The sequence below is a fragment of the Xenopus tropicalis genome, chromosome 4 (assembly GCF_000004195.4).
Source record: "Xenopus tropicalis strain Nigerian chromosome 4, UCB_Xtro_10.0, whole genome shotgun sequence".
Classification (NCBI taxonomy): domain Eukaryota; kingdom Metazoa; phylum Chordata; class Amphibia; order Anura; family Pipidae; genus Xenopus; species Xenopus tropicalis.
This window is the reverse complement of record NC_030680.2, coordinates 128,332,370-128,358,327: the sequence shown is the minus strand read 5'-3', so window position 1 is coordinate 128,358,327 and position 25,958 is coordinate 128,332,370. Positions and strand designations below refer to the sequence as shown.

General features: G+C 39.7%; 3 protein-coding genes across 3 annotated transcripts in view; 1 reads left to right on the top strand and 2 right to left on the bottom strand.

The window, feature by feature from the left end:
- Positions 1-9,370, top strand: part of ptx (pentraxin) — a 38,515-nt gene extending 29,145 nt beyond the window's left edge. Inside the window, 5 exon segments of the mRNA NM_001195618.1 lie at positions 511-796; positions 1,693-1,853; positions 3,042-3,077; positions 5,201-5,227; positions 8,320-9,370. Of these exon segments, the coding sequence (NP_001182547.1) occupies positions 511-796; positions 1,693-1,853; positions 3,042-3,077; positions 5,201-5,227; positions 8,320-8,918 (1,109 nt within the window). The 3' untranslated portion in view covers positions 8,919-9,370.
- Positions 9,371-13,519: 4,149 nt separating this feature from the next.
- crp (C-reactive protein, pentraxin-related) lies at positions 13,520-15,591 on the bottom strand. Its single transcript, NM_001006707.1, is given in 2 exon segments — positions 13,520-14,731; positions 15,503-15,591. Coding segments are annotated over 2 exon segments (705 nt in total). The 5' UTR covers positions 15,567-15,591; the 3' UTR covers positions 13,520-14,090.
- A 5,766-nt stretch (positions 15,592-21,357) lies between these two features.
- On the bottom strand, positions 21,358-25,910 carry LOC100494227 (pentraxin fusion protein). The gene is made up of 2 exons (XM_002935611.4): positions 25,825-25,910; positions 21,358-22,558 (listed from the first exon to the last, which is right to left on the bottom strand). Exons 1-2 carry the CDS (start codon positions 25,886-25,888, stop codon positions 21,924-21,926), a joined length of 699 nt encoding a protein of 232 aa, XP_002935657.2. The 5' UTR covers positions 25,889-25,910; the 3' UTR covers positions 21,358-21,923.
- Between the last annotated feature and the right edge of the window lie 48 nt (positions 25,911-25,958).

Here is a 25,958-nt window from a genome sequence, read left to right as displayed (position 1 = left end):
TAATGAAGGTAGATTGCAAAAGTTATTAGAAAAGCACCCTGAGAAATTTTACAAAAAATGTTTTTTCAGGATTACTTATACTCCCTGTAGTCTTTTTGTATTGTGGTAAGAAACTGAGTGTCCTGAAAAACACTACACAGACACAAATTTAGCTTGATATCTTGAACATACAGTAGGTGGGCTTAGCATGTTAAGACCATGAATCTGTATCAGAGATAATTTTGATACGAATTTCTTTTTGGCAACTTCAAGTCTTTCTTCCACCTTACACCACAGCTACCAAAAATATTCCTATAATATAATTAAATGCAGTGAAACCTGACTGAGAAAAAATGTTAGGCACTGCCAATAATCACTAATCTGGGACCATGCATGGGCTGTTTGTGCTCCTTCACATTGTGAAATGAGCCCTATTATTTTTCTATGTATGTGTCTAGACACAGTATGTTCACATTTCCTTGGGAGACGTTATGTTAGTACTAACATATACGCCATTTTTATTTTTTTTAGCAAAGAATGTAGCTCCGCAAGGTATTCCTTATCAGTCAAGCTATTATGGCCAAAGAGGGCAAGCCAAACGGGCCATCGATGGGTCCCTATCCAGCAACTATATGGAAGGAGACTGCAGCCACACTAACAAACAGATACAGCCTTGGTGGCAACTGGACATGAGAGGCAAAATGCGTGTGCACTCCGTGGCCATCACCAACCGAGGAGACTGCTGCCGAGAAAGAATCAATGGGGCCGAAATCCGAATTGGAAATTCTAAAGAAGATGGGGGAATTAACAATCCCAGGTACAGGATTAATATTCATTATATTATATGATGCTGTACAAGTATCTCAAAACAATGGCAATAATAGTACGTTGTTTTAAAATCTTGCAGTTGTCAGTAAAATGTATCACGTTATTCAGCATCCATTTCATCGTGTGTAATAACTGCTATAGATAGATCTGTTATCTAATGCTCAGGACCCAGGATTTTACTGATTTTAGAGATTTCTCCATAATACGTACCTTAAAGTCTGCTAAAATAATTTAATCGTTCATTAAATTTAGAGCTCTATGCATAACAGGTATCCGGATAAGGGATCCCATACCTTTACTAAACATTAATAGTTAAGCAGCTAAACATGCTATGAAACATGTGATGGAAGCGCATAAAAGATAAAAAGCAAAAATATCAAAATATAGTGCAGTAAGTTTTTAAAACAACATGAAAAACCATTAGTGCACTTATACCCAATATAAATGATTTAAAGTGATAAGTGATTTACACTGTGATAAAAAATCCACCTCCACCTCAGTTTGGTGAGACAGAACACTCACCAGACCCAAAATTCAGTATGCCAAATGATATCTATAGGGATGTTGATAGAAGCAGTGGGCATGTCCTCAAGTAGATGTAAAACAAGAGAGAACAAAAAATAGTATAAAAACATTTATTACAAAGAATCCTGCTCAGTGCAGGCTACTTACAGAGTTGTAGTGTGATACAGGTATATCAAGATAAAACTCAACGTGTTTCGATTGATAAACGTCACACTTCCTCAGGAGTCAGAATAAAAGAGCATATAAAATCCCCCATGACTTGTCTCTACTTTGTTCAGTATGCAGCAAGAATTTGGTTGCCATGTTACTTCATTATAGCAAATTTGCCCAGTGTTTCACATCTATAATCTGTGTTCTCAGGTGTGGTGTTGTATTCAAGATGGATTATGAGGAGACGTTATCCTTCAACTGCAAAGGGATGGAGGGTCGATATGTCACTGTAACAATCCCAGACAGAATGGAGTTCCTAACGTTATGTGAAGTTCAGGTTTTTGCTGATCCACTTGAAGCAATTATTGAAGGTACAGTCGCTATTGGATAACAGCAGAACAATTAGACAAGTTTTATACTTACATTTTCGTATATGGTATGTTTAAATTACATTGTTAGACTATTGCTTTGCCAGTCAGTTTATGTCAAGGAGGGGCAAAATTTGCAGGCTGCTTGAAGAACAGCCCCTTCTAAAACACAGAGTTATGGCCCTTAAGATATCTCCAAATTCGGTTGATACTTGTGGCATCATTTAAAATGATAAGATATAAAAATGGTGCTTTACATTTATATTATTCAATGGAAACGTATAATGTTTTATTGACATCATCATCTAATCAGTTCTGATGAATTTCAAAACATTCCCATAATTTATCAAATGTAAGGTTTGTAGAAATGTTTTAGAATTACACATTACAATTGAGGTCAATGTGGCATGAGTAACCATACATTACAGTACCATTTGGAATCTGACCAGTTCAGTACCATGACAAACATAGTTAAAGTGGCTCTTCAGGTGGCACCCTAGGCCAGTTCTGTTTCATCATGCAGATGGATAACTGGGATGTCACTGGTCTTATTTGTCACTGATTGACCGTGATAGGCCCAATTGGTTTAGATGATTCTTCTGTTTACTGTAAATTGGCCTCATTATTATCATTATATTGGCCTCATTATTTACAAGCCTGGGGGGTACAAGTGCAAGAGAGTGCCCTTTAGTGCTCATTTAACAGAATTTATGCCCCTCCTTGGGGTTGTTGATCTATACTTACCACCTTGGACCAGGCGGTGAGTTCAGGGCCCCGTTGCAGGCTACACTTTCTTGCAGGTAGGGAGCAGGAGGGCCAATGCCTACATGCCTTCCCCTGCCAGCCCCTTTTGAATCTAGTGTGGCATAATGCACTAGCACATAGTGAGCCGCACTAGATTCAAACAGCAGTTTGCAGGTCTTCAAAATGGATCGCAGCGGCCTGCAGCTATTTACACAATGCCCCAATCAATGGGAAAAGTGCAAAAAAATGACTGATTGAGGCCTTTTTTTTACACTTTGCACACTGTGTGGGACATTGTAAATTACCCCTATTATCTTACTGATCAACCAGGGTCATTTTTGCTAGCCTTGCTGCTCACTGTAGTGTTTGTCTAAGCCATTCAGATTTCAAATAAAGAAAAAGCAGGTGTGCAAAAATAAAACATATTTTTCCCTTTGTTGTTTGCAGAAGATAAACCAGAGCCACCGTATATTATAGAGCCTGGTAAGACAACAATTAACCTACATTTCAAATATAATTGTAGTTGAAAAGCAAATGTGATCTTGAGCATTATGGAAAAGTAAGTAATGCTACATATTTGTATATGTTTTGACATATTAACTGCAAAAATAAAATAAACAGAGGCACCACATTCTTTGGAGTCTGGTAAGACAGCAATGAACATGTCATTTTTTAATTTGATTGTATTCAGAATCAGTGTCGGACTGGGACCCCAGAGGCCCACCAGAAACCTCAAGACCATGGGCCCACTCTCCAACATATTTTTCCTCCTTTCCTCACCCAACCTCTTTATTCTTCTATTATTTTTATTTACATTCTAGCATCTATTCTTCTATCTATTTCTCCTCTTTGTTCCCATTCAGAAGTAGGGAATGACCATGAAGTAGGCCAAATGGTCAGGAGTAGGAGGGCCCACTGACCCCTGGGCCCACCGGGAGTTTTCCTGGTATCCTGGTGGGCCAGTCCGACACTGTTCAGAATTTGAATTCAGATGTGATTTTGAACATTTAGAGAAAAGTAACTCATGCTACATATATCAGTATTGAAAACAGCAGCACTCCGGTTATCTTGAAAATATTGACTTTTACTTAAGTGCAAAAGGCAATGTTCCGGGCTTCAATCAAGCCAGGCCAGGCTTGATAAATGGCTGGATTGAAGCCCAAAACATTGCCTTTTGCACTAAAGTAAAAGTCACTATTTTCAAGTGCTGCTGTTTTCACTATTGATATTGTTTTACCTGGGCAGAGGGTACAGTGTGCACCTGGGGCTACAAGAAGTTGTTTCTCCACTGTGTAGTACACCTTAATCGATTCAATTCATGCTACATACAGAATATGCCATTGATTTGATATATTCTACATATCATATATTGTATCAGTCTTCTTTATACTGAATTAAATCTCTTTTTAATGTAAATGAGTTTTACTGTTTCTATATGTGTAGTATATATTTACTTTACTGTTCAGAGGTACCTCTCCAGGATAGGCAGTGATGTCTTACTGCAAGTGATGAGGTCATTCCTGTCAGTGATGATGTAGTTCCTGTGGTTCACGAAAATTGAGACAAAATTGTCATGATAATGCAGAGTTAATGTATTAATTAATGTATCCATTGTACTGCACCGCAGTGCTGCAGTGAACATTCCACTGGGTATAAATTGATATGGTAGGGATAGAGGCAGTCTCTTGGCTCCTCACCAACATAGATAAGAGCACTTCTGTACAGTTATATCCCAAGGCTTTCTTGCTAATGTCAGATTTCATCTACAGTAACATAAATTAAGCAAAGTCTGTATTTTACCTTCAAGTGGAAATCTATATGCATGAAGGACATGCAAGGATGTACCTTCAAAGCATGGTGGACTCTTTTGGACATTGTTCTTCTGATTTTTCCCTAACCTGTCACCAGTCTAGTCCTGATCTGCAAACAAATTGGCAAACAGGCATGCCTAACCTTTTACTGGGGCCTAAGATGCCAGTTAAAGATAATCTGCACCCAAAAAACTTTGTACAAAAGTAAAATACATACAAAGTACAAATGCCGTATGCATGCTAATTAACAAAGGTAACACTGACACTCTAGGAGGCAAATACAACTGGGAAGACAGTGTGCAAATTGCGAAACATGGGTGCAGTTTGACGTTTTTTGCACTTTGCACCCTGTCTTTCCAGATAAATGAATTGTTACAGATCTCTGTGTTCCCTCCTGCCACCATGAATAAAGCACTTCTTGCAGATCTGTATTCATGAGGGCTGGGGGAGGGGGAGGCACATAGGCATTTAGCAGCGCTGTATTAATGAAGAGTGAAGGGAGGCACACAGGTAAGCCCTTACCCATCCCCTAAAATGTCTGTTATTCAGATGCACAAGTTATGGGATGGCGACTGACACAGGGCCTAATGGGGCCCTTACACACAAATCAGGCCTGCACCTTCTAATTCTGTGCTCTTTACCACATACCACCTTTTTATCCAGAGCAAGGTACAGCCTGACTCAGAGCAGAAGCACCCTTGTGCCCATTATTGCCCTTGTACTTCTGCATACCAGATATATAACATGTTTTATTAAGCTGGTGCTGTATCAACTAATTCAATATTTTGGTTTCAGATGTGGAAATATCAAACATTAATATGGGTAAGTAGGAAAAGTGCATGTCAGATTGGATGTATTGTGCCCCCTGGATAAACCAAAAACACTGCTAGTCAACGTATACCAATCAATATAATGTTATGGATAAATATACTGAGCCTTAAGTGCTTATTAAAGTGCAGCTATAACAGGGTTTATGGGGCTTTCTCCAAAGCACAATTATCAGTTGGTGTTTTGTTCCCCCCTCTGCAGATATTTATTGCCATCTTTGTTCTGACCATTAGTTTTCTTGATCCATTGTACATATATAATATCAAGTGAGATGTACTCCAAATTTTGTCACTGCTTGTACCAATGTACAACAATTGTACCAACAAAACCACATACCTTTTTTGTAAGACCAGCCAATGCCTTTAGACCAGTGATCCCCAACCAGTGGCTGTGGAGCAACATGTTGCAGCCATAGGGCTACTCAATAACCAATAAAAGCCCTTATTTGGCACCCCCAAAGAACTTTTTTTAAAAGGTAGGGAATTTTTGCTTTAGACAATAGAGCTGACCGTGTTGGAATACATATTGGGCCTGATTCACTAAAGGGCGATAAAAATTATCGCACGCTTTTTCGCGTTAAAAAACGCAAAATAACTTGCGCGCGATTCACCATAGTATTATCGCGTGCGAAAAATCGCCATTTTCGCATGGGGTATTACTCGCACTAGTTTTACCGTTTTGCGTTAATTTCCGCGCTGAAAAGAATACGATCGCATGATTCACTATAACTTTTGCGCGCTAAATATCGCATTCGGCTATACGAAAATTAACACCTACTACAGGCAGGCGAAAAATTATACAAAAGTACAGTAAATGATTTTTTGCAATAAAATATGGACTTACAGTGTTATTTATTCAAGTCTGTGTTTCCCCCAGAGTGACGCAGCCACCAGTTTGCAGCGAAATGGTCATTTTTAATACAGTAATTTTCCGCAAGTATTGGCGTGTATGGCTAACATGGCGTGCGTTCATTTGCGCAACTATTTCTATTTGGCTACAAGTGATGAAATGTTTCGCCAGGCATGGATTCGCAGCAAATTTTTGGACGTGCGTTGAATTTTTTTGCGGCGGATTTTTTCATGCGTTTCGCAAAACAATCCGCCAATGGCAAAACGCATGAAAAAATTCGCCACGCAAAAATTCACCGCACATCCACAAATTGATACAAGTGTCAAAAAATAATAGTCACGGGCAACAATTTTTTTGCCCGCACAACATTTTTGCCGTTTCGGGGATCTTTCGAAAGATTTGCTAATTTTTCACTAAAGAAACCAGAACACATTTGCTCATCACTAGTGGCTACTATTTATAAGCATCTACTATTTATATGTGGCTAATATTTATATACACCATTTATATGACAATTTTTATACACTATTTCTATGCTACCATTCATATTCGGCGATTATTCGCGTAATTTAGCGCATGTACAGGCAAATACCGCATTGAAATAGTCTTTCGCGAGTTAAATAACGCTTGCAATATCACGCGTAAAAAAGCGCGAGTATGCTTATAGTGAATCGTGCGAAAAATCGCCAAAATTAAGCGGCGGTAAAAATTTTAGCGCACAATAAGAATAGCGCACGTTTTATCGCCCTTTAGTGAATCAGGCCCATTATATGTTATTACAAAAGCAGGTCTTCTTTACCTGACTGTATCAATAAGGCATGATATGATCACAAACGTTCTGTAAATTTAGTGACCGTTTCCATCATACTTTTTTCATACAAGATTATTAGAAACTATTCTACTGACACACAAAAAGTAACTGTTTAGAAGACTATTTCTTGGTATTCTTAGTTGGGAATTAAACTGGTAGACAGAAAACTCACTAAACTGAGGGTGTCCCTTTGCCATTTTAGCAATGCATCAAAAAAAATAAAGATGATATATATATATTTGTAAACTTGCGGGATCCACAACAGACACTTTTTTCGCTTTTAGGCAGTTTATTCAACACAGGGGTGCCCATTTCAGCATACAGAACTCAAATCATAAAAATAAATCCTGCCCTCTGGGCGCTACCATCTCACATTAGTTGAGTTCCTTGTGGACTACCAGTAAAAAAACATCAATGGTTGTGGTCACCCCTGTACTCGCAATACTTCTTTGGGGGAATTTTTCAGCTTCCTGGCTTTCTGCTCAGTTTCCCAGACACTCTCAGTCACTTGGTCACAGCTCCCTCTGCTCCTTGCAGTGGCAGGCAGCACCCCAAGTCCCTCTGGGAGTTTCTAACACAGGCAGGCAGCCTTCCTGCTCTGTGACCTGATCTGAGAGACCATATACCATTTTCCATACAATTAATTATCTTTCCACAGGACAGCCTTCCAATAAGTGATCTGGACTACTGGAATGGATCTTGTGGCTTGACTGTTTCTTCCAGAACACTATAGCTTCCAAAGCCAGAGAGCAAAGCCCTTTAAACAGAGACAACATTCTACTAGTTATTTCTATTGACTTTTCGTACAGTTTTTTTTAATAAATTCCAATTTCAATAAATTTCCCATTTCAGAAAATACTTTTGCACTTTAAGCTTTTGCTGCAACATAATTTTTCATTAAAAAAAACACTTTTTATGCAGCTGGTTGAAAACTGGGATAGTGTGGGCCACCATGAAACCCGTGGGTTGGGTGAGTTTGGGTCGACAAAACACTCATGGACCATCGCATCAGCGTTCACCACTCCTCTTTTGGCTTTCTGCAGTTCATTTATAAACTCACATCTGCCCCACCCTGTTCACATTTGTCATAGTTGGGCAGGGAGGGTTTTCCTGTGGGTTGGGCTGGAAAACTTTTTTTCTCCTCCAGCTGCCTGTCTGCTGTCATTCATTTATATACTCTCACCTGCCCCACCCAATCCGTTGACATCAGGTGGGTAGGTTGAGTTTATAAGACATGGCAGCTTCTTGCTGGGTTTGAGTTGGGAGAGGGTGGGTTAGGGCCTGGTGCTTATTTTTAAGCTGCTTTTTGTTGCCAATACCAAAACAAAAGACAGTTGATGGAATGAATTAGTATAAACTCATTTGTGTGAAATCATACATTTTTCCTAAAAGTTGCATGTTTACTAACTTTTTTTTTCTTTTTTAGATCTTACAAACACATCTTTAATGTTCCCAAAAGAAAGTGACACCAACTTTGTAAATCTATTACCTGATAAAGCAATGAGCCTCAGAGCTTTTACGCTCTGCATGAAGTTGCTCTTGAATGTTCCTGAAAATCGAGAAACCATTTTATTTTCATACCGTACACTGCATTACGATGAGCTAAACCTTTGGATTGAGCGTGATGGGAGAATAGGGCTATACATGAGCGGAGATGGCCTTATATTCCCAAGAATGAAATTTAAAGATGAATGGAACCATCTTTGTGTGACTTGGGAGTCCAAGCGCGGTCGCACTGAACTCTGGATGAATGGTAGACGATCAGCCACAAAGGTGTATCGCCGAAAGCACACTGTGCGTTCAGGCGGACTTGTCCTGTTGGGTCAAGATCAAGATTCTTTTGGTGGAGGCTTTGATAAGACCCAAAGCTATTTGGGCCAAATCAAAGACCTTCAGATGTGGACCAAAGTTCTGCCCCTGAGGTCTCTCAAATCTTTGTTCAAGGGGAGAGAAATTCAAAATGGCAATATATTTGATTGGAGTTCATTATCTTACATAGTCAGGGGGAATGTTACAATAGTCTAAAATGAAATCAGCTCAGGTTAATAACACATTGGGTAATAACTGATTGGGTAATCTCTTTCTCTGTTCAATTAATTATTAGTATCTGACAGTCCCACTAACACAGGAAAGGGAGTTAACCATAAAATTCATGCCACTCTTGTATGGTTTGTAGTGGCCACTTGTAGCTTTATATTGTGGCTGATATCCTATCACTCTGCAGCTAGAGATACATTGGTTAAAGATGATGGGAGTCTTAGTTCAGCAAAAGATTCAGAGCCAAAAGATGCTCATATCTGATCCAGGAAACATGTGCAGTAGTCTGGCCAGATCATGTGCTTGAAAATAGTATTTTAGTATTCTGAGCTCTGTTTAACTGATTTTACTGTGTAACATGTTCATTCTGATTGTAAAAATGAAACCAAACATTTAAAAGCCTAAGTACAATATTGAAAAATAAAGACAATTTGATTTCACCCATTGGCTCTAAACATTCTTATTTTGGTAAAACAAAAACAACATTTTGGTTCAGCCCAAACAAGGTCAGTAGTTCATTTTCTCCATTCCTACTTCAACATTGTTTACCAATCATTATTCCTAATGGACTTTGTTCCCCCATTTTTCGGGGAAAACAGAATTACCTATTTATGAACCTATAAATCATGAAAAGGAGAAGCAGGCACTCACGTTTCAATAGGGTCACAGGTGCCTGGGTGCAGTATTCAAAAACTTAGAGAAAACAAGAAAAGTCGATGCCGCACTCACAGGTCTTATTGAAAAATAAAGAAAATGTATTGTGTCAAACTAACGTTTCGGCTGTGTCCACAGCCTTTCTCAAAGTGAGAAAGGCTGTGGACACAGCCGAAACGTTAGTTTGACACAATCAATTTTCTTTATTTTTCAATAAGACCTGTGAGTGCGGCATCTACTTTTCTTATTTATGAACCTATTTATGAATTAATGAACTCTTGTTCTATATGTTTTCTAAATCTTCACTGAGGAGGAATATATGTGACTTCTTTTTTTCTATTTTGCTAAAAAACAAATTTTCAGTACTTGTGTGTTGGATGGATGATCCCAACCAGTCAGTCGGCCAGTGAATGGTGTATAGGCAGATACATTCAGGTTGGTGGCCTGAATAAAAAGAACAGTTAATAGGTGGCCATATTGTATATGGCGGTATCTGTCCTTTTTATTGGTCTAGGTATGGTTACCTTAAGCCTGAAACTCTTCACAACTACAAGAGATTACAATTATACAGGTACGGGACCTGTTATCCAGAATGCATGGGACCTGGGGGTTTTCAGATAAGGGGTCTTTTTGTAATTTGGATCTACGTACTTTGTCCAATAAAAACTAATTTAAACATTAAATAAACCCAATAGGCTTGTTTTGCCTCCAATAAAGATTAATTATATCTTAGTTGGGATCAAGAACAGAAGATGCTGTTTTTTATTAAAGGGATTACCTTTAAGGAAATTTTAGTATGTTATAGAAAGGCCAATTCTAAACAACTTTTCAATTAGTATACATTATTTCTTTTTCATGGTTTTTGAATTATTTACCTTCTTCTTCTAACTTTTTGCAGCTTACATATGAGGGTCACTGACCGCCGAGCCCAAAGTACTATTGCTCTGTAAGCTACAGTTTAATTGTTATTGTTATTTTGTGTTACTAATTTTTCTATTCAGGTCCTCTTCTATTCATATATCCATCTTCCATTCAAACCACTCCCTGGTTGCTAAGTTAATTTGGATCCTAGCAACCAAATAGCTGCTGAAACTCCAAACTGGAGAGCTGCTGAACAAAAACTGAAATAATTAAAAAACTACAAATAATAAAAAGTGAAGACCAATTGTCTCTACGCTCTCTACATCATACTAAAAGTTTACTTCAAGGTGAACAACCTCATTTGCTTAAAATTGAGTCCATGGGAGATAGTTTTCCTGTAGCTCAGAGCTTTCTTGATAATGGGTTTCCATTTGACGGATCCCATACCTGTACTATATATATATATAGGTTGACAGAAGCTCCAGTTCAGCTATAAATTGTTGATACACAATCCCTGTCACTGCCTATAGGTTTTTCAAATTTTTTGGGACTATTTTGTATTCATTTTAAACCAATGTATGGATTATCAATTCTGTCCTTAGGAGCCCAAGTAAGTGTTCTGGAGAATACCCAAATTAATATTTAGTTGTGAGATTAGCTCTCTACCTTGCTGTTTTTGCTGAAATGTGGGAATTGATATATTTCCCCGGAAACAGTGAATATGACCTTTATATATAAGATATATTGGGAGCCGACTCAACAACAGCAACTTTAGGTCCTGGTGCACGTAACTCAGACCATCAGCCTTTGGGGGGCTGTATATATAGCTATACATTCCTTATAACATCAGACTGGCACCCAGGGTCGGACTGGGGGGTGCAGGGCCCACCGGGGCTCCCGCCCCAGGGGCCCTGCAGGTGCCCCAGCCGCGTCCCCTAACCCCCCCAAGGGCCCCCCTAACCCCCCCGAAGGGCCCCCGCCTGACGTCCTCCCCGAGCGCGTATAAATTGAACGCGTCGGGGAGGAACAGTCAGTAGCGGGGAGCGGCGGCAAAGGTCGGACTGGGCCGCTGGGGCCCACTAGGGCCGGGGCCCACCGGGATTTTTCCCGGTGTCCCGGCGGCCCAGTCCGACCCTGCTGGCACCCACTAGACCACCACTGGCAGTTGGTGCAGTTACAGTTTTACACCACAAAAAAAAAAAATGACAGGCTGATACAAGTTTAAAACGAGGGCCTGATTTATTAGTGTCTGTAAGTCTCCAAACTCATTTAGTCTCAGCCCTTTTTTTAATCTCGTTTATGATATTATTTTTAATCTCTCATTTTCAAAACTCACATGGGTTTTTTTTTCTTTGTAATCTCTAAGTAACTTGAGTTTTTCTAATGCTCAAATAATCTTTGAATTGAATGAATTAAATAAAGTTTCCAAGCTAGAGGTTATGGAAATAAAAAATAAACATCCAGTAAGTACGGGAAGTCCCCCAGTGGCCCCAAATTACTTACTTGCTATTTGGAAAGCATAAGATGAAGAAATCAAAGGGAGATCTACCCAAAAAGCATACAAAATGGCCAGTGATGGGAAACAGGAAGAGTTGGGGGTGTTGGCCTGGGGGTACTCCAGCTGAGATTAGGGGGGAAAGGGAGAAATCTGAGGGGGATTTGGAGAGATTGGGGGGGGGTATATAGATGGGTGGATGACCCAAATAAGTATTTGGGATAGCCAGAGGAGGGGGTCATTTAGGGATTGGGGGAGGGTCAGAGATGAGGGGGGAGGGTGAGTTGAGAAGCCAGGAAGGAATTTTAGGGATAAAAGGTCATATGAGCCTGGGGGTTATAAGGGCTTCTGAGCCTTGGGAGGAAAGGGCAAATATGTGGCCCCAGGGGAGGGATGTGGCAGGCAGCTATCATTGATATCACTGGTGCAATTTTATTATAAAGAAAAAAGATCACAACAGATTAATTTTTTTGGATGTGCTATAAGTCTTATATAGAACTATTTTTATCACCTTGGCCACCTTGAAGTGTATGGTGTGCACTTTGAATTGTATCCTGATGAAGGGAGGGTGTATCCCCCCCGAAACATTGATCAAGGTGGTAACAATAAATGGGGTAAGCTCCCCGACTGCATATGTTTGTGTGTGCGGCTCTGTTACAAAAATAGTTCTATTGAGGATATGGACCTGCCAGTCCTACGGAAGGCTTGCACCACTAGTGCAGAGAATGTAACAGTTACAGGTGTGCGGCTTAAATAAGTGTGTCTATAAGTCTTATATGACTTCAAAAATGGTTCATGCAATGCTTAAAGACAGCTTTGTCAAGTAATCATAAAAATGTTTTTACACATTAATTAGATTTGATTTAGTTCACTTCAAGGCCTGTGTGTGCCTAAATGCACCCTTTTTAAGCACAAATCCAACAGCCCGCCCCTGGCAGCATTTGGGCAGCTCAGTATATTTCTTGTCCCCTTCCTCCTGCTCCTTATTCTGCTTTCTAAATAGCAATTCAGGGTTACTTATTTAGCCTTAAACACTCATGAGTGTTGCTCACAACTGTGCACTTAGCAAATGTGGCCCTAAAAGGCCTAATACAGAGGCCGACCACTGAACAAAGTTGGGCAGCTCGGCATATTTTGCCTCCTCCTCTGCTTTCCAAATAGCAAGTTGCGGTTACTTATTTAGCCTTAAAGGCAACAAGTGTTGTTCACAACTTTGCACTTTACCAAATGTGGGCCCTAAAAGGCCTAATCTAGTAGCCCACCGCTGACCCAGTCAACTGAAGTTAAGCAGCTTAGTACATTTTGCCTCCTCTTCATCCTACGTCTGATCTGCTTTTTAAATAGAAAGTCATGGTCTTATTCGGCCTTAAAGTTTTGTTGAATAAAAACAAGATTTACTACCAAATAAAGCCCCCTGTAAGCTGATAGTGTGCATAGAGGCCCCTAATAGCCAATCTTAGCCCTTATTTGGCTCCTCCATGAGCTTTCATGGTGCTTGTGTTGCTCTCCAAGTCTTTACATTTGACTCACGAGTAAGAAAGGTTGGGGATACCTGATTTAGAACAAGGAAACCAGTCAGTTTTAATGATAATAAGCATAAGCCTTTTTTATTGTATTATAGAACATGGGTGATCAAAAAAGAATTACATTCCGCATTAATATTGCAATCACAAAAGGAAATCATACATAGCATTATGATAAAACAAGACTGTGAGCAATGCTGGGTTTATTGTAGGGAAGAGCGAGCATTGGGTCTGCTGCATAAGGGGAATACTAGTGGCAAAAACATGAAAGATAATGGTATTTTCATATAGTTGAATGTATGTATGTATTTAAACTATATTTTCCATGGTACTGTAACAGAATCCTGTCATTGAGATGGAAGTTCTTGATTGGACAGCATCACTAAAAGTAGACCACATCACATCAGTAAAATCTAAGTACCCCTGAATTATAGTAAATAGCAATGCTTAGGTGTTTTCAGTACATACATTAACAATTAATTACAGGTGTTGTTAAAGCTGTGAGTGGGATGCTGGAACTAGGAGATATAGTTCCACGAAAGCTGAAGCTTTACAGGTAAGGAATTGCTGATTTAGAAATTGCCTGCCCTCCAGAATAAAGGCCTCACCCTGTCTGCATGTCGGGGTTCACTCCACAATTTGCTCTTCTATGTACTTTCCACCACTTTCATACATCTTTACTTCCCCTACAATTTTGCATTGAGCCTCCCCCCAGTTGATAACATTTCCCCCCAAAGCAAATGCCTCACTGGTGAATTCACATGGCAGAACATAATCCCACAGATTGACATTAGTGACTTCACCCACAAAGCTTTGCGATGCATCAAATCCTCCCCCTTGGAGATCCTGATCTTGCCCAAGTATTACAGTGCCGCCTCCAGGCACTTTGTGGTGTTGACGATATGTTTTTCTCACTGACATTTTACCATCAACCCAGAAGGCAGTGGTACCAGATGAAGATTCCCAGGTTACACAGAGTTGGGTACCAAATGTGCTGATCTGGGGTAGAGAGAAGAAAACACCTTCTACACTGCTTGCAAGGTATAATGAGAAACGGCCATCACGCTCTCTCCAAAGATTCAGTTGATCAGCTCCTTTGCCAAAGTAGGAGAACAGAATCATGTCACGGTTTCCTGGGGGCTCAGCAGATACCCGGAGGCAAAGGGTGAAGGCATCCAGGTTTAGAGGCTTTTTAGGATGTAAGATGGCATAATTAGAAAATGTTTGCTTTTCGAAGCTCAGAGATTTTCCTTGAAGATCTTGATTACCTTGGAAAATGATAAAAAAAAACATTATAAATGGTTGGGTAACTTTTTTTTATCTATTGTATTGGTCTAATATGTAGTAAAAATACACTCTTTTGAATGCAACTTTATTTTACTTTTTAGTTTATTTGACATGGGAGGGTTTTTATACCCTTTACAAACGCATGTTATACCAAGGCCATGCAAAAGGGAGTTCAGGGAGTTATAGGGAGTGAACTGTAAGGGTACAAGCAAAGCCTTTAGAAAAGCAATAAAACAGTACATAGTAACTGTTATGAACTGCTCTAGAGCTTTAACCCCATTGGTGCCAGAATTAAGAGTTAACATGCTTCACAAAATCCTTCATGGCAACTTGAAATTGCACTGGCCACTAAGGGGGGGGGGGGGGGGAAGCTCTCCAGTTTGTTTTTTTCAGCAGCTCTCCAGTTTGGCATTTTAGCAGCTGTTTGGTTGCCAGGGTCTTGGTTACAGAGACAGGAATATAAAAATTAAAGCCTCACAGAGCAATGGTGTTTTTGGCTGTGGGGACAGTGAGGCAGAAGACGACAAATTCAAAATAAATGATGAAGACCAGTTGGTAGGAACAGGACATTCAGTAACATAATGAGCCACCCTTTAAGCACATTACATAGCTGGCCGGGCAATTTTAATAACAAATGTGTTGTTCAGACTCACAGACGGGAATTAATGAAACACCAAAGCCCTTTCCACCCAAACAAAGTTTCATAGTTTTACTCACTTTAAAGTCAAGACATATATTGCTGATGGACTTACCTTCTGTGGCACAGAGCCCAGTACTGATAATAAAAAGGAGCGCGCCAATAATTGCAATGGCCATGGTAGCGAACGGCTCAGGACAAGACTTCAATACCAATATTGAATAACGGGGCGCAGTTAGGATTTTTATAGGCTGAAACCCTCTGAGCATTTCGCTGAGTAAGCACCACACCCTATTATAACATTTTTTCTGTCAAAGGGCAGCAAATATTGTTATTGCTTAATAACCAAAAAATGGTTGCCTCCACCCAAAAACTGTGTTTTGCACAGTAAATGAAAAATGAAAAACTCCAATATACCAGCAGTGTCTGCTTTCATTCTCCGCACTGACTACTGAAACAATCTTGTAAGCCAATTGCTTAAAATTTCGGACACATTTATTCGATAAAATCATTTTTCATAATCAAATTCTACCTTCTAGTTTATTATTGAACGTATTCCAGAAGAAGGAACGGAGCCAATGCTGCCCTTATCATATAGAGCAAGTTCACTGAGCAACCAGGTCTTTTCAAAAATTCACAGATATTGGCTCAGATTTTGCCTCACATTATTTCCACTTAACAAAATAGATTTGCAAAGAAAAGATCCAGAGTCAGAAATATCAAGACCTTAAAAAGTCAGTTCACCTATAACATGTTATAGAATGTCAAGTTCTTAGCAATTTTTAATAAGTCTTCATTATTTTATCATTTTTTATTTATTTGCTTTCCTGTTCTGACTCTTTCCAGCTTTTAAAAGGGGGTCACTGGCCCTGGCAGCCAAAAAGCTATTGTTCTTTGAGATTACAATATCATTGTTATATTTACTTTTTATTACTTAAATTTTTACTCAGACCCACTCCTATTCATATTCATATTTCATATTAAAACGATTGGCTGATTGCTTGGGTAATTTGGAGGTAGGGCCGGAACTAGGGGTAAATAGGAAAGGGACCTGCCTAGGGCACAACAGTGTGGGGGCACTAGGTAGGTACCTCTTTTGCTAACCCCTAGTCTGGGATCTATTATCCCCATTACTGATTTCCCGTCACTCCCCCCCTTCAAAGCGTCTGCACAGCGTGCACAAATGGGGGGAGAGGGAAGCGTAGGGGAGAGGTGCCTGGCTGGGTCGCCTAGGGAGCCCGACTGGCTTGGCCTGTCTCTGAAGGTAATTTCATGCATTTGGTGAGTTCCCTGGCTACACTGGGCTTCCTGTAGACTACTGGTAAAAACACCTTTCCACAAGGCAGCCGTCCTGTGAAAAGTCTGCTGCAATATGGTGGAACAAAGTGTCTGGCCCACCTGTTTCTTCCAAAACACTCCAGCTCCCAGGGCCCAGTAACAAGATTTTCTAAAAAGAAAAAGCCTATTCGCTGTTATAGAATATCTTTCCTGGAGCTTATACCTCCTACTATAGAGAAATTAAAGGCAAAATGTGCCTTTTGGGATATTCCTTTGGTCACACTCTCACTGTATGTTTAAATTGAGTAATAATGAGAAATTAATCGATTTAATCTATTTTAGATGATTGTATAGAGTTGAAAGTAAGCAAATTAAGAGAATAACTGAGCGGCCTACCCTAAATAATAACTCTGTTAATTCATTTTCCCTTGCTTCTGACCCTTCTCTCAAATAAGTAAATAAATGGTCTTTTTTTTACACACAAACAACTTATCTATTAGTAATTATCACAAACACGTCAGTTCAGAGAACAGGAGAAATCAACAATATAGATGAATGAGTTGCAGCTACCAGATACAGTAACTTATTTGAAAATGTTGACTCAGTTTGCTCCACCTTTCACAAATGCAAAAAACAGAACATCAATATTGTTTATTATTTAGGGCCTTGAAATCAGTCTCAAAAAGCAAATCCAACACAATCTTAGCTTAAGGTAAATTTTACTTTTATTGGATTTAATAAGCAAATTAAAACTGGACTAAAAATCCACTCTTGATTTGGTTCATTTGGTAATTTCCTACATTTAGTGGCAGAAGCAGCTCATATGTTGCTATTTTTGCATTGGATTAAAGAAAAAAACACTTTTTATTATTGTATCTCAGAAGTATACTTAGATCGAACAGAAGATAAAGATACAAGAGAGCTAATACGTTATGCAGAATGCTCGGGACCTGGTGTTTTCCGGATAAGGGATCTTTCCATAATTGGGATCTCAATAACTTAAGTCTGTTAAAAATCATGTAAACATTAAATAAACCCAATAGGATTGTTTTGCATCCAATAAGCATTAATTATATCTTAGTTGGGATCAAGTATAGGTACTGTTTTATTATTACAGAGAAAAGGGAATCATTTAACCATTAAATAAACCCAATAGGGCTGTTCTGCCCCCAATAAGGGGTAATTATATCTTAGTTGGGATCAAGTACAGGTACTGTTTTATTATTACAGAGAAAAGGGAATCATTTAACCATTAAATAAACTCAATAGGGCTGTTCTGCCCCAATAAGGGGTAATTATATCTTAGTTGGGATCAAGTACAAGGTACTGTTTTATTATTACAGAGAAAAGGGAATCATTTAACCATTAAATAAACCCAATAGGGCTGTTCCGCCCCCAATAAGGGGTAATTATATCTTAGTTGGGATCAAGTACAGGTACTGTTTTATTATTACAGAGAAAAGGGAATCATTTTTAAAAATGAGAATTATTTGCTTATAATGGAGTCTATAGGAGATGGCCTTTCCGTAATTCGGAATTTTCTGGATAACAGGTTTCCGGATAAGGGATCCCATACCTGTATACAAATGTATAAATAGTTTTTACTGTTTCTCATTCTTTTGCCTTTTTCTTTTTATTGTTTTCACAAAACATTTGAATTTTTTCTGGACAACACTTTTACTCTGAACAGGGAGAGAGTTACAATTGTTATATATTTTCCTTTTACATAACAATTTCCTTTAATATTGTGATTTACAATGCCCTGTTGATGCTCATTTGACAAACAAACGCTGCTTGCAATAGCAAATCCACCTTTAAAGCCCCTGAAAATCCGTAATGAATGTGAATTGGAAAGTTACTGACAATTATATATTTTTTTGGTTATGCAAGAAAACAGTTTTTGGGTGGAAGTGCCCTTTAGCTGACCGGGCTATATGTAGCTAATATTTGGCCAAACTTAAATTGCATAAACAAGGGTGGCTTTGTGCTAAATTGTTTATGTAAGTAATATTTTGAGATAACAATCATTAAATTCTGAATATGTTCCTCTTTTTTAGTGTTTTAGCATTTAAAAGATGTTACCTCACTATTTTTCAACAATGCATGATAAAGATTGTGTAATTTTGTTTAAAGATACAACTTACCTCTTCTGACAATAAACAGTAAGGGACAGGAGCAGTGACTGGACCAGTCAGTTAATAATAAAGTACCTGGAACTGGACCAGTAAGTTGGCAGTCAGCAACCCACTGAGGACATGTACTGGCAATTTCTGAGCTGCTAATCTGTACCCTTATAAGCAACAGTGTAATGGCCACTCAGTAGCCCAGGACCTGATCTGGGAAGTTACTGGACCATTTACGGGTTTTTCGGATAAGGGGTCTTTTTGTAATTTGGATCTACATAATTTGCCCACTAAAAACTCATTTAAACATTTAATAAACCCAATAGGATTGTTTTGCCTCCAATAAGGAAAATTATATCTTAGTGGGATCAAGAACAGAAGATTCTGTTTTATTATTAAAGGGTTGGATTACCTTTAAGTAAATTTTAATATGTTATAGAAAGGCCAATTCTAAACAACTTTTCAATTAGTATACATTATTTGTTTTCCATGATTTTTTTATTATTTGCCTTTTTCTTGCAGCTTACAAATGGGGGTCACTGACCCCCGAGCCAAAGTACTATTGCTCTGTGAAGCTACAGTTTAATTGTTATTGTTATTTTGTGTTACTATTCAGGTCCTCTTCTATTCATATATCCATCTTCCATTCAAACCACTCCCTGGTTGCTAAGTTAATTTGGATCCTAACAACCAAATAGCTGCTGAAACTCCAAACTGGAGAGCTGCTGAACAAAAACTGAAATAATTAAAAAACTACAAATAATAAAAAGTGAAGACCAATTGCAAATTGTCTCAGAATATTACTCTCTACATCATACTAAAAGTTTACTTCAAGGTGAGCAACCTCATTTCCTTAAAATTGAGTCCATGGGAGATAGTTTTCCTGTAGCTCGGAGCTTTCTTGATAATGAGTTTCCATTTGACGGATCCCATACCTGTACTATATATATATAGGTTGACAGAAGCTCCAGTTCAGCTATAAATTGCTGTTCAGCTACACAATCCCTGTCACTGCCTATAGGTTTTTCAAAATTTTTGGGACTATTTTGCATTGATAGGTTTTTTAAACCAATGTATGGATTATCAATTCTGCCCAAGTAAGTGTTCTGGAGAATACCCAAATTAATATTTAGTTGTGAGATTAGCTCTCTACCTTGCTGTTTTTGCTGAAATGTGGGAATTGATATATTTCCCCGGAAACAGTGAATATGACCTTTATATATAAGATATATTGGGAGCCTTTGGGGGGCTGTATATATATAGCTATACATTCCTTATAACATCAGACTGGCACCCACTAGACCACGACTGGCAGTTGGTGCAGTTACAGTTTTACATCGCAAATAAAGAAAATGACAGGCTGATACAAGTTTAAAACGAGGGCCTGATTTATTAGTGTCTGTAAGTCTCCAAACTCATTTAATCTCAGCCCCTTTTTTTAAACACGTTTATGATATTATTTATAATCTCTCATTTTCAAAACTCATAGGTTTTTTTTTCTTTGTAATCTCTAACTAACTTGAGTTTTTATAATGCTCAAATAATCGTTGAATTGAATTAATTAAATACAGTTTCCAAACTAGAGGTTATGGAAATAAAAAATAAACAAACATTCAGTAAGTACGGGAAGTCCCCCAGTGGCTCTTTTGAGGACTGACACTAGAATTACTCACTTGCTATTTGGAAAGCATAAGATGAAGAAATCAAAGGGAGATCTGGCCAAAAAGCATACAAAATGGCCAGTGATGGGAAACAGGAAGAGTTGGGGGTGTTGGCCTGGGGGTACTCCAGCTGAGATTAGGGGGAAAGAGAGAAATCGGAGGGGGATTTGGAGAGAAAAGGGGGGGTGGTTTATAGATGGGTGGATGGGAGGGTCAGAGATGAGGTGGGTGGGGTGAGTTGAGAAGCCAGGGAGGAATTTTAGGTCACATGAGCCTGGGGGTTATAAGGGCTTCTGAGCCTTGGGAGGGAAGGGCAAATATGTGGCCCCAGGGGAGGGATGTGGCAGGCAGCTATAATTGATATCACTGGTGCAATGTTGTTATAAAGAAAAAAGATCATAATAGATTAATTAGTTTGAATGTGCTATAAGTCTTATATGATTTCAAAATGGTTCATGCAATGCTTAAAGACTGCTTTGTCAAGTAATCATAAAAATGTTTTTACACATTAATTAGATTTGATTTAGTTCACTTCAAGGCCTGTGTGTGCCTAAATGAATCCTTTCTAAGCACAAAACCCAACAGCCCGCCCCTGGCAGCATTTGGGCAGCTCAGTATATTTGTTGTCCCCTTCCTCCTCCTCCTTATTCTGCTTTGCAAATAGCAAGTTGCGGTTACTTATTTAGCCTTAAATGCAACAAGTGTTGTTCACAACTTTGCACCTTACCAAACGTGGGCCCTAACAGGCCTAATCTAGTAGCCCACCACCGACCCAGTCAACTGAAGTTAAGCAGCTTAGTACATTTTGCCTCCTCTTCATCCTACGTCTCCTCTGCTTTTTAAATAGCAAGTCATGGTCTTATTCTGCCTTAAAGCAAACATATAATGAGTTAGAAAAAGGAAACCAGTTTTAATGATAATAAGCATAAGCCTTCTTTATTGTATTATAGAACAAGGGTGATCCAAAAAGAATTACATTCCGCATTAATATTGCAATCACAAAAGGAAATTACACATAGCATTATGATAAAACAAGAGCAATGCTGGGTTTATTGTAGGGAAGAGCGAGCATTGGGTCTGCTGCATAAGGGGAATACTAGAGGCAAAAACATGAAAGATAATGGTATTTTCATATAGTTGAATGTATGTATGTATTTAAACTATATTTTCCATGGTACTGTAACAGAATCCTGTCATTGAGATGGAAGTTCTTGATTGGACAGCATCACTAAAAGTAGACCAACATCACATCAGTAAAATCTAAGTACCCCTGAATTATAGTGTATAGCAATGCTTAGGTGTTTTCAGTACATACATTAACAGTTAATTACAGGTGTTGTTAAAGCTGTGAGTGGGATGCTGGAACTAGGAGATATAGTTCCACGAAAGCTGAAGCTTTACAGGTAAGGAATTGCTGATTTAGAAATTGCCTGCCCTCCAGAATAAAGGCCTCACCCTGTCTGCATGTCGGGGTTCACTCCACAATTTGCTCTTCTACGTAATTTCCACCACTTTCATACATCTTTACTTCCCCTACAATTTTGCATTGAGCCTCCCCCCAGTTTATAACATTTCCACCCAAAGCCTCACTGGTGAATTCACATGGCAGAACAAAATCCCACAGATTGACATCAGTGATTTCCCCCACATAGCTTTGGTATACATCAAAATGCCCCCCTTGGGAATCCTGATCTTGCCCAAGTATTACAGTGCCGCCTCCAAGCACTTTGTGCTTTTTACGATATGTTTTTCTCACTGACATTTTACCATCAACCCAGAAGGCAGTGGTACCAGATGAGGATTCCCAGGTTACGCAGAGTTGGGTACCAAATGTGCTGATCTGGGGTAGAGAGAAGAAAACACCTTCTTTACTGCTTGCAAGGTATAATGAGAAACGGCCATCATGCTCTCTCCAGAGATTCAGTTGATCAGCTCCGTTGCCAAAGTAGGAGAACAGAATCATGTCACGGTTTCCTGGGGGCTCAGCAGATACCCGGAGGCAAAGGGTGAAGGCATCCAGGTTTAGAGGCTTTTTAGGATGTAAGATGGCATAATTAGAATATGTTTGCTTTTCAAAGCTCAGAGATTTTCCTTGAAGACCTTGATTACCTTGGAAATGATTAAAAAAAACATTATAAAATGGTCAATGTAACTTTATTTTAACTATTGTATTTGTATGTTGTTAAAATAAACTGATTTGAATGCAGCTTTATTTTACTTTTGTTATGGAAATTCAGATACTGGAGGTCATTTGAAACTTGAGACTGCACTGAAACTGAACTGACCACTAAAGGGGGGGGGGGGGCACGGATCTTCCGGCTAGTTCTGCCTATACAGATTTAGTCATTACACTTAACTTTAACTTTGCCTAAGCAGCCAAGGTTTGACCAAACGCTTTCTTATGACAACCCACAGCCTCAGTTTTATAGTTTCCTTTAAAAAGCCAGAGGAGGGCATGTAGCCAGCTGAGAGTGGATCTCACCAAAGCATGGAAAAATCCCTGTAGTTTCTTATAATCTTCTGAGGGAGATGCATACAGCCCTGCATAATAATGTATTCCCAGCACTTGACATCATTTATCAGGAAAAGTTGATGAAATGGATATTAGCAAGTGGCGAGGGAATGTGAAGTGCAGGGAATTAGCACAAAAGGGAAAGTGGGTGAGTTGGGGATAATTTGAGTGTGGTGAAAGGAGAGGGGTGGATGAGATGAGGGAATTAAAAGAAGAAGAGGGTGGGTAAGGTAAAAAATCAGAAGGAGGAGAGGGTGCATGAAGGGAGGATTAAGAAGAAGAAGAGGGTGCATGGAGAGAGGATTAAGAAAAAGGAGAGGGTGAATGAAGGGAGAATTAAGAAGGAGAGGGTGCATGGAGGGAGGATTAAAAAGAAGGAGAGGGTGCATGGAGGGAGGATTAAGAAGAAGAAGGTGAATGAAGGGAGGATTAAGAAGAAGGAGAGGGTGCATGAAGGGAGGATTAAGAAGAAGGAGAGGGTGCATGAAGGGAGGATTAAGAAGAAGGAGAGGGTGAATGAAGGGAGGATTAAGAAGAAGGAGAGGGTGCATGAAGGGAGGATTAAGAAGAAGGAGAGGGTGAATGAAGGGAGAATTAAGAAGGAGAGGGAGCATGGAGGGAGGATTAAGAAGAAGAAGGTGAATGAAGGTAGGATTAAGAAGAAGGAGAGGGTGCATGAAGGGAGGATTAAGAAGAAGGAGAGGGTGCATGAAGGGAGGATTAAGAAGAAGGAGAGGGTGAATGAAGGGAGGATTAAGAAGAAGGAGAGGGTGCATGAAGGGAGGATTAAGAAGAAGGAGAGGGTGAATGAAGGGAGAATTAAGAAGGAGAGGGAGCATGGAGGGAGGATTAAGAAGAAGAAGGTGAATGAAGGGAGGATTAAGAAGAAGGAGAGGGTGAATGAAGGGAGGATTAAGAAGAAGGAGAGGGTGCATGAAGGGAGGATTAAGAAGAAGGAGAGGGTGAATGAAGGGAGAATTAAGAAGGAGAGGGAGCATGGAGGGAGAATTAAGAAGAAGGAGAGGGTGCATGGAGGGAGGATTAAAAGAAGGAGAGGGTGCATGGAGGGAGGATTAAAAGAAGGAGAGGGTGCATGAAGGGAGGATTAAGAAGAAGGAGAGGGTGCATGGAGGGAGGATTAAAAGAAGGAGAGGGTGCATGAAGGGAGGATTAAGAAGAAGGAGAGGGTGCATGGAGGGAGGATTAAAAGAAGGAGAGGGTGCATGAAGGGAGGATTAAGAAGGAAAGGGTGCATGGAGGGAGGATTAAGAAGGAGAGGGAGCATGGAGGGAGGATTAAGAAGAAGGAGAGGGTGCATGGAGGGAGGATTAAAAGAAGGAGAGGGTGCATGAAGGGAGGATTAAGAAGGAAAGGGAGCATGGAGGGAGGATTAAGAAGGAGAGGGAGCATGGAGGGAGGTTTAAGAAGAAGGAGAGGGTGCATGGAGGGAGGATTAAGAAGAAGGAGAAGGTGAATAAAGGGAGGATTAAGAAGAAGGAGAGGGTGAATGAAGGGAGAATTAAGAAGGAGAGGGAGCATGGAGGGAGAATTAAGAAGAAGGAGAGGGTGCATGGAGGGAGGATTAAAAGAAGGAGAGGGTGCATGGAGGGAGGATTAAAAGAAGGAGAGGGTGCATGAAGGGAGGATTAAGAAGAAGGAGAGGGTGCATGGAGGGAGGATTAAAAGAAGGAGAGGGTGCATGAAGGGAGGATTAAGAAGGAAAAGGTGCATGGAGGGAGGATTAAGAAGGAGAGGGAGCATGGAGGGAGGATTAAGAAGAAGGAGAGGGTGCATGGAGGGAGGATTAAAAGAAGGAGAGGGTGCATGAAGGGAGGATTAAGAAGGAAAGGGAGCATGGAGGGAGGATTAAGAAGGAGAGGGAGCATGGAGGGAGGATTAAGAAGAAGGAGAGGGTGCATGGAGGGAGGATTAAGAAGAAGGAGAAGGTGAATGAAGGGAGGATTAAGAAGAAGGAGAGGGTGTATGAGGTGGGGGAATTATCAGGAGAGAAGAGTGGGTGGGTGGGTGAAGTAGGGAATGAGCAGGAGTAGAAGGAGGGGAAGTGAGTGGGGTAATTAGCAGGAGGAGAGGTTGGGTGAAGAGAGGAATTAGCAGAAGGGTCAGTGGGTGAGGAGAGGAATTAGCAGGAGGGGATGGTTGATGAGATTGGAGAATAAGAAGGAGGAGGGGTGCATGAGGTGGTGGAATTAGTGGGAAGAGTATATAGGTAAGCAGGAGAATTTATAGAGAGAAAAGAGGGTGTATGAAGTACAGTAGATGATGTAGTGTTAAAATGCCTTAAATCCCCTCCAATAGGCCTGCATTGTTTACTAAGAGAATCACATGAAAACAACAGTACAGGCCACTGTCATACAATTCTCCTGTATAATATCTCCTAACATTGCTTGTTCTTTACCCTTAGATGAAATTTTAGTATGATGTAGACATTGATATTCTGAGACAATTTGCAATTGTTTTTCATGTTTTATTTTTTTGTGGCTTATTGCGCTCAGCAGCTCTCCAGTCTGGTATTTTAGCAGCTGTTTGGTTGCCAGGGTCTTGGTTACAGAGACAGAAATATAAAAATTAAAGCCTCACAGAGCAATGGTGTTTTTGGCTGTGGGGACAGTGAAGACAAATTCAAAATAAATGATGAAGACCAGTTGGTAGGAACAGGACATTCAGTAACATAATGAGCCACCCTTTAAGCACATTACATAGCTGGCCGGGCAATTTTAATAACAAATGTGTTGTTCAGACTCACAGACGGGAATTAATGAAACAGAAAAGCCCTTTCCACCCAAACAAAGTTTCATAGTTTTACTCACTTTAAAGTCAAGACATATATTGCTGATGGACTTACCTTCTGTGGCACAGAGCCCAGTACTGATAATAAAAAGGAGCGCGCCAATAATTGCAATGGCCATGGTAGTGAACGGCTCAGGACAAGACTTCAATACCAATATTGAATAACGGGGCGCAGTTAGGATTTTTATA